An 8,875-nucleotide genomic window follows, 5' to 3' on the forward strand; every position below is an offset into this window, starting at 1 on the left:
GATCCGCTTTTCATATAGCCTACATTTGCAAAAAAGGAACGTGCCAAGGGAGCCCATGTTCTTAGCAGAAGCTGTGGAGTCTCCATTCTTGGAGATACTCAAAAGATGTCGGCATGTGCTCCTGCAGCAGCGGCTCTAGGCGGCCCTGCTTGAACAGTGGGCAAGGTGGCATCCCAGAAGACTCTGAACCATTCTGTGAGTCTGTTAGGGCACCTTCCTGCACATTTGATTCCCGAGCTGTTAAGCTGTTAACATTGCCATGATCACATATAATTCCTTTTGGAGAACCCCTCGGCTTCATTCTGAGACTGCGAAACTCCATTGCCCACTGCAGCTCATCTTACCCACAGTAGCTGTAGGCTTTATTTAATTATTTCTTTACTTATTTATAGATTGTAACTTTTCTGAACCCACAGGAATGCCCTTCGACCCAACATTCAAGCTGAGCTGCGCTGTCTCCAATGTCATATGCTCCATCGTCTTTGGGAAACGATACGATTATAAAGACAAAAAGTTCCTGTCCCTGATGAACAACATGAACAACGTATTTGAAATGATGAATTCCCGCTGGGGACAGGTACATTCAGCTGATATTACATAGTGGGGATATTTTGGCAGTGGAGCAGGAGGCCTCCCTGACAGGGAGGTTAGTCTCAATTATTCCTGTGGGTTCCTTCCAACTCAGGATATTTTGTGATTCTGTGATATTTCACAGTAGGACCTGTCAGCACTCTATTGCAGAAAAGTGAATACCTTTCAGACAAATAAGGTTTAATGCCATTACCACCCCACGGCATAGTTATTGGATCTAGATGACCTTGAAGGCTCTTTCCCACCCAAAACATTTAAAATCTCTAAGAATTCATACTGTGACCAAGCAGGTGTCCACTGTTCTGTAGGACTGACCAGCCAAACAGCCCACGTGCTTGGCTTAGTTGAGCAGGTCAATCCTTCCTGCTTTTGGCTAATCACAAAGAATAGGGCAGTTGTCACACTGGGGACCTTTCTGTTTCTTTCCTTCCAGTTTTACCAGATGTTCTCCTACATCCTGGATTATTTGCCCGGACCACACAACAATATATTCAAGGAAATTGATGCTTTAAAAGCCTTTGTGGCAGAGGAGATAAAGCTGCACCAAGTCTCCCTGGATCCCAGCGCCCCCCAGGATTTCATTGACTGTTTCCTCAGCAAAATGCAGGAGGTAAGGAGACACCAAACCACAGCTCATCCCCAAATACACCTGTGCTGATGACTTCTCCCAAATGGCTGCTGCACTTAGCAGAGAAATTCAATAGCTCAGGGTGGGAAAAAAAAAATGGGGTGACAAAGAAAGGGACACAGTTCTCCTTTCAACTCAAGAAACAGCACAGTTTTTTCTCTAGGAAAAAGACAATCCCAAATCACACTTCCACATGAAAAACCTGATCACCTCGACCTTTGACTTGTTCATTGCTGGAACAGAGACAACAAGCACCACTGTACGATACGGACTTCTGCTTCTTCTCAAATATCCAAAGATACAAGGTACCAGTCTACAGTCTTTCCCCTCTCCTGTTCCCCAGGTTATGAGACATCTAATAGTTTTTCTGTTTCATATTCTATGTCTATGGGCAGTGTCCCTGCACCCTCATAAAACTTGCTGCCTGTGCAGTGCACCCCCCTAATGGCCAGAGATTTGACTGTGTCCACATCTTTATCTCTCGGTGCTCCTATTTAACTGAGTTGTTATAAGGCATTCTTGGAATAGGCTGCAGAGAAGATGCATTCCAGACAACACCTAAATTAACATAAATGTTCCCATCATCACTAATTTGTTTCTGAACCCATGGGATTTCAGGACTACTTAGGACAACCTGCTTGGGTGGGGTTTGCGAGACTTATTCGCTTGTCTTATTGGCTGTGCTTCTCATGACAGAGAAAGTTCAAGAAGAGATTGATCGGGTAGTAGGACGATCACGGAGACCTTGCGTGGCTGACCGGACCCAGATGCCCTACACAGACGCAGTGGTCCATGAAATCCAGCGCTTCATCACCCTCATCCCTACAAGCGTCCCTCGAGCTGTCACCAAAGACATCCGCTTCAGAGACTACGTCATTCCCAAGGTTAGCAGACAAGCTTCTTCCGGTTTGGCAACAGAGCAGCACACCATTGCCCTCAGGCTGTCAGACACAGGCCAGGAGCAAGAAATGCTGGGACCAGATCTTGTCCTCACTCAGGCCTTCATGAAGGTTCTATCCTTACATCCCAAGGGTTTTGCTAGCTTCTGTGCAATGCCTTGTTGCTGCTCCCTGGGCCAAGACTGGAACACTAGCTCTGTCCAGCTCCTCTACTCTCTTGCTCTGCAGGCTGGCCAATTAGGGAAAACATGCAAAGCTCACAACAAAACATAGCTGTGTCACCTCGCACAGGCACCGAGCTCACCACGATCCACTAGAGCCTGGGCCACGGTGCTCACACTTCTTCGTGCCTTCTGACACGATCGTATCACTAAGTCCAGCCTTAGCTTGGCAGCAGCAGGATTAAGTGGCCCAACGCCGCTCCCCTTCACGTTCTGCTCTTCTCGTGTCACTGCAGGGCACCACAGTCTTTCCCCTCCTCAGTACTGCACTGTACGACAGCAAGGAGTTTCCAAACCCAACTGAGTTTAATCCTGGACATTTCTTGAACCAGAATGGCACCTTTAGGAAGAGCGAGTTCTTCATTCCCTTCTCAGCAGGTAAGGCACAGCCTTCCTCCCTCAGGAGCTGTGGTCCTCCTGCTCAGGTGACCACACATGCTCCCAGCCCAGTCCCGCCAGCGCTTCCTCAGGGCTCATGCTCTCTGTTTAATTCCTCTCAGCTGATCTCTTCCCCAGCCACACCGGACACCTTGGTTAGGGCCCGACTGCTTTTCAAAACCCCCACTGGGAGATGCTGATGGGATCACACGCAGGGGACCCGTTCTCATTTTCTAAAATACCCGTCACCTTCATACGCAACCATCAAAGCCAGCCTGAACCAACCTGTCTCTCCATGGTAGCTCCACTTTTCCCACGCTCCTCTTAAGCAGCCATGAGCAGACACCCACTGTCCAATAGCCCCAACCCTCTGCTCTCAATCACCTTCTGCGTCACCTCACTCTCCCATCCTCTCCGCGTCTCCTCCTGTGTTCAAGACTTCTCCTGCTCCTGCTCTGCCTTCACACACCCAGCCAAACTTCCACTCACCTCGCTGCTGAGGCTGCATCTAGTCAATAAAGCTGCATACATAACACGTGGGCTTAGTACAAACACTGAGCCTCTCAACAACATCTCCTCAGTCCTATTGGTTGTGTTTGCTTCCAGGGAAACGAATTTGCCCCGGAGAGGGCCTGGCACGCATGGAGATATTCTTACTCTTGACCGCCATCCTGCAGAACTTCACCTTGAAGCCTGTCATCAGCCCTGAGGAACTCAACATCACCCCAACACTGAGTGGGACAGGAAATGTTCCTCCCTACTACCAGCTCTGTGCCGTCCCCCGCTGAGGGGCACAAAACCTCACTGCTGTGCTCCTAAGCCAGTCTGCTCCTTTACACCTCCCCGACTCAAACCAGTGGCAGGAACGTTGCCCCACCAACCCAAAGCCTCCACGAGAACAGCCCACAGACAAAGTCCCAGGCAGATCAAACATAGAACTGCTCCTCCTCACCACAGTGCAGAAGGTGATGTTGCACCCTACTGACATGACACTCTGTGCATATGCTCCATGAGCACAGCAGTCCCACTGAACAGCTGCTTTGCTCACAGCTGTGACTCCCTGGCTATCCAACACCCCCTTCTCTGGTCTTGTGTGTCCGCAGCAGCAGACTTTGCAGAGGGACCATGTTGCTATGCCGTATGTTTATGCTAATGACCCAATAAAGAACAATCTGTTTATGAGGACTTGAGCTGTTCCTTTCTTTGGGTTAGGACTGTGTCCTCAGCCACTGCTCACACAACAGAGTAGGTCAGAGTGCATGTGGGCAGTGCTGTGCAGGCAGGACTGTCCTTCCCAGGGTGAGGCCCTGCCTGCTTCACCACTGGACTCACTGCTGCTGCCTGCAAGGACCCCTGCCAGTATGCTACCTACAGAGGGTTGACAGAAAGCTGCAACATCCCTCCTGGAGGACAGCACTCCCCCCAGTTCAGAGGCTGAATGTAGCCAGAGCTTCAACTCTGTTTCCCCTTTGGTGGGACCTCTGCCCGCCACTGGGGGCCTTTCATAATTATTGGCCACACTATGGCCCAGCCACTGCACAGGCTGGAAGGACTGGCAGCACCTTCACTGTGGCACCTGTCTCCCTGAAGCATTACATGATACAACACTGACTGACAACGTGGCCCATCAGCACATCGCTTCTATAAAGAAGGGAATGCAGTGATCATTTCTCACATGGTGTCTCCTGCTGAAATCATAGGAAAATAAATACTTCCACTCCACATGTCAGCTGAAATACCTTTACTGGGAGCACCGACGATGGTACAAAGCAAAGAGTAATCACTCTGAGAAAGAAGTTATTAAGCATGGAGGAAAAATGCTAGCACTGGGCAAAATACCATTCCTGGGATGACTGTTACATAGCACAGTATTATGCTGGCAGCAGTAGGAGAGCATGTAAAAGAAGGTTCCGAACAGCCGCCATCACACCAGAGCAGCTCCTTCTCTTCCAGAACCATCTTCCCCAGCTCCCAGGTTCACCCTGGCACCCAGACAGTAGTTGACCTTCATCCTATGCAAGCTCTCACTGAATTTATGGATCTCATGTAAAAGGGCACGAAAGATGCGGTCACCTGCAGAGAAGTTCTCTGGAGAGCTTTGACAAGAAAAAGAAGAATTAGATACCACCATCAATAACCGCAGTGCAAATGGTTCTGTGCACTCTGGGACTGCCCCCAGTGAGAATGCCGTGTGCCTGCCCCATACCATGCAAGGGATGTGGTACGCTGTGCAAAATAACTGTGCACAGACTTGCAACAATTGACACTCTGCCCAGCCCTAAGCCCGAACGGCATTTGCAGACAGCAGGGATACACTCTCCAAGCATCCCACGGAAGGGGTTGCCGGCTGCCCCAAGGGCAGGCAAGGCACTTGCCACTGATACCTACTGAACCGAGGTCCAAAAAGAAAAGGATCAGACTGCAAGCCCACTGGAGATTCTATACAGAGGTGACATTTCCTCCAAGTTTGAGTTTTACTTCAGAAGAAAAGAGACCAACTTACAGCACTGCTAGCCTGTTACTTGAAAATCCCAAACATATGCCTCCAATGGTCTTCCTCCAATGGAACTAGGAAAGGTGGAAAGAAGGTCTTTGAGCCTCGCTTCCCTGGACTTTCACATGAATGGAGAGGAACAACCAGTCTTGTCTGCTTGTGGCTTCTGCAAGCAGAAGATAATGCTCAGAAAAGCCATGGGTGGTGTTGTGACATGAAAAGGCCTATGGCTTCAGGCAGGAAAAGGTCAGAGTGACTGCACTCGTGAGTTTTCCCCTCTTGTAAATAAATTCCTGTGTGCCCACCAGGGTGGTGGGAATATTTGGAGCACACTGAGATCATCCTGGTAAAAGCCAGAAACCTTGGGAGTACTCCTCGTTCCAGGGCTTTTACTAGAATTAAGGCACAAAGAGTGAGGCAGTACTGAGAAGAGAACCCTACTCCCCAAGAACAGGGGAAGTTTACAGAAAAGCTGGCAGGGATTTGATCTGTTGGCAGAGAGACTCCGTGTAGCAATGCAAACTCCCATGAACTCCTCTACAAAGCAAATATCCATGAACTCCACTTTCACCAACAAGAAATTCTTAAGCATACATGAGCTTCCATGAACTGCCCTGGCAATGACAGAAGCAAAATGGAAAGTAGAAAGTTCTGGGCCTTCCAGAGCAGGAGTTCCTCATTCCATAGCATCAGAGAATGGTTGGGTTGGAAAGTCCCTCAATCAAAGACCGTCAAGATCCATCACCCCTGCCTGGGGAAGGGACAGCATCCAATAAACCTGGTTGTTGTAAGTCCCATCCAGCCAGGCCTTGAACACCTCCAAGGATGGGGCATCCACAGTTTCTGCAGGCAGACTGTTGCTGCATTGATCCACTCTCACAGTAAATATTTTGTTCCTTATGTCTAACCTAAACCTATCCCCTTTCAGTTTAAAACCATTACGCCTTCTCCTATCACTACACACCTTCCACTTCTTTCTTGTGAACTCCCTTCAAGTATTGGAAGGCTATTCTAAGAGCTCCACAGAGCCTTCCATTCCCCAGGCTGAACAAACACAGCTCTCAGCCTAACTTCAAGGAGAGGTGCTCCAGCCATGGCCTTTCACAACCCTCCTCTGGACCTGCTACAAGTCCATGTCTCTCTTATCCTGGGAGCTGCTGAGCTCCCAGATGCAGAACAGCAGGTTGGGTCTCAGAATTGCAAAGTAGAGCAGGAGAATTACCTCCCTTGACCTATGCGCCACATTTCCTTTAATGCAGTGAAGGATACAATTGGATTTTTAGGAAACAGGGGCCCATTGCCAGCTCTAGTCAAGTCTTACATAGAACAGTGCCTCCAAATCCTACTCCAGAAGGCTGCTCCTTTTGGAGCAGACCTCCTAGTCTGTTCTGGTGTTTGGGATTGCCCCAGACAGGTGCAGGACCTTCAACCAAACTTTCTCCAACATCCTCAGACTCTGATGCATTCACATCTCAAGCCCATTAAGGTCATCTTGGCCCTAGAGAGCATCAACTGCACCACTCTGCTCAGAAGCACGCTCAAATTTAATGAGGGAGCACTCAGAATGCCTCTTGACATCACCCTCACTTACCCCAAGCAGTCAGCACATAGGAAGCATTCCCTTCCCAGCCTGGGGGTAAGGTGAGCTGCAAGCTCTCTTGGCCACAAACCAACAAGTCAGGGTCAACAAAAGGCCTACTCCAAGTCCCCACAACCAAAGCAAGGGGACCAAGCAACCCCAACAAGGACAGAGCTCCAAACACAGCCATGGCCTGCCCTACAACACCCATCCTGCTCTCCTGCCAAGCACCATGAAGCACCTGCCCTCAGCCTGGACCTTTTAAGCTGTGGAGCCAGCTGAGAATAAGGAGTCCTAATGGTACCAGATGGACCCAACTCAGCAGTTTAACACCTTCTACTGCTCCCAGCTGCCTCCAAATCCATCACAGTGTGCTTTGCACCCATTCCAGCAAACAGCCACAGGGCACCAGCTGAGCTTCTGTCAAGAGATGGCTCTGTGTTCATAACACAGAGCTGAGAGCAGCTCATTTGTGCAATCCACTCTGGAGCCCCAGAAGGACCTTTTAGCTCTTCCTCTCACCCTGAGTTCTTCCCCTCACTGGCTAGTCCCGCAGTTCTGCCTTCTTTTTCCCATGTTTCCCCCTCTTGATGCATTGAATGTTCATTCCATGGCATAAATGCAAAAAGCTGAGTGACAATGCTCTCTGTTAAAGGTGTCACTGCTTCAAATCCTACACACAGGCTGCTAACATGGAAACAGTCCTCTCCATGCAATTGATGGGGAAGCAGGAAGCTGCACACACGTGAAAAGACTTGATTTCCCTTATGTACTCCTGGCTCTGTTCTTCTGCACTGTTTGCAATACAGGGTTTGTAGGGACAACCACAGGTGTGTTCCTTTTTGTTTTTTTTAATCTAATCAGCATGAAGTGCTATTGATAATACTACCATTGTGCTCAACACATGCTGCTCTACCAAAGTGGGCCTCTGGAAACTTTGGTACCAGATGAAGAGAAGGTACAGATATACCCTATGCTTTCTGCAAGAGATACCACATATACGATCTCCTGACCTTCACACTGAACGAAAGACTCTCCACCTACTACTCAGAAGACCAGAGCCAAGGTTGTTCTATGCAGCACTGGTAGCATCGTATTCTCCTGCCCAGGAAGTACCCTGCTGGGGCTCTACAGGGTTGCTGGTTTGTCTCCAAGAGTTTTTCATGCCCTTGGCTCTGTTTTGTTGCAGTAAGATGCAGTCTTGCTCTCACAAGTTCAGATCTTTCTCAGCTTGAAGAACCTTTCCCCAGAGACCGTCATAGGTTCTACAGTTCTCTCTTTACCTGCTTCCCTACCTCTTCCTGTCCTCTAAGAGTGCTTGAAGATATCAGAGTCCAAAGGTCAAGTTCGCCTTCTTTATGTCCCTCTCCTGTCATCCAGTAGGTCCTTTCTAGTATACTGCCATCTCTGGAGACATTTCTGTTCATGTGAGATTGTTACGCTTTCCCCTCTAATGAGGCCATACTTCGCCTAGAGAGAGATACTGGGCTAGCTGTTATGCACACAAGACCATACATCACCATGTTCTTCAGAATATTGCATGCAGAGTGGCCAAAGCAGTGGTGTCAGGAATTTGTCAAGAACAAGTACAGATGGCTCCTCTCAGTGAGAACAGATAAAGTACTGAATAGAATATCCACATAGCACTGAGCAACACGGAACATGCTGTACATTTCAGGGAGCACCTCAAGTGGAACGCCACGCCCATGTATGTACTCTGTAACAATGAACTTTGAGGGAAATAAGTAGCCCTATGAACAGACATGAAACTTCATAAAACTTGATGGCCTCTGCAGTTGTTTGACACAAGGTGTGTCTTTAATCAACAATCCGATAAGCCTTAATTTCGCAATACTGAAGAGTCTCAGAAATTTGACTAGGAGTATTATGTAATCCAGCCATGTGATCAAATACCTGTTGTTTACCTTACAAAGCAGAACCCCTCAGTATATAAAGGGGCACAGGCAGCAACAACAGCACAATCAGAAGCTCGTGTCCACCTGGAAAATGTTGCTCCTGGGAGCAGCGAGCGTTGTCCTCCTGGTTTGTGTTGCTTGCCTGCTCTCCATTGTGCAATGGAGAAAA

General features: G+C 48.7%; 2 protein-coding genes across 3 annotated transcripts in view; one reads left to right on the top strand and one right to left on the bottom strand.

The window, feature by feature from the left end:
- LOC100544448 (cytochrome P450 2C9-like) overlaps nucleotides 1–3,792 on the top strand; it is a 6,486-nt gene extending 2,694 nt beyond the window's left edge. Inside the window, exons 4-9 of one of the 2 annotated variants that reach the window (XM_010714413.3) lie at nucleotides 417–577; nucleotides 1,025–1,201; nucleotides 1,383–1,524; nucleotides 1,916–2,103; nucleotides 2,576–2,717; nucleotides 3,324–3,792. In XM_010714413.3, the coding sequence (XP_010712715.1) occupies nucleotides 417–577; nucleotides 1,025–1,201; nucleotides 1,383–1,524; nucleotides 1,916–2,103; nucleotides 2,576–2,717; nucleotides 3,324–3,505 (992 nt within the window). In that variant the 3' untranslated portion in view covers nucleotides 3,506–3,792. The remainder of the gene's footprint in view (nucleotides 1–416; nucleotides 578–1,024; nucleotides 1,202–1,382; nucleotides 1,525–1,915; nucleotides 2,104–2,575; nucleotides 2,718–3,323) is intronic. The other variant, XM_010714412.3, reaches the window with a different exon arrangement.
- ZP4 (zona pellucida glycoprotein 4) overlaps nucleotides 1–8,875 on the bottom strand; it is a 31,765-nt gene that overhangs the window by 10,046 nt on the left and 12,844 nt on the right. The gene's annotated exons all lie outside the window — the stretch shown is intronic.

The sequence above is a fragment of the Meleagris gallopavo genome, chromosome 8 (genome assembly GCF_000146605.3).
Source record: "Meleagris gallopavo isolate NT-WF06-2002-E0010 breed Aviagen turkey brand Nicholas breeding stock chromosome 8, Turkey_5.1, whole genome shotgun sequence".
Taxonomy (NCBI): domain Eukaryota; kingdom Metazoa; phylum Chordata; class Aves; order Galliformes; family Phasianidae; genus Meleagris; species Meleagris gallopavo.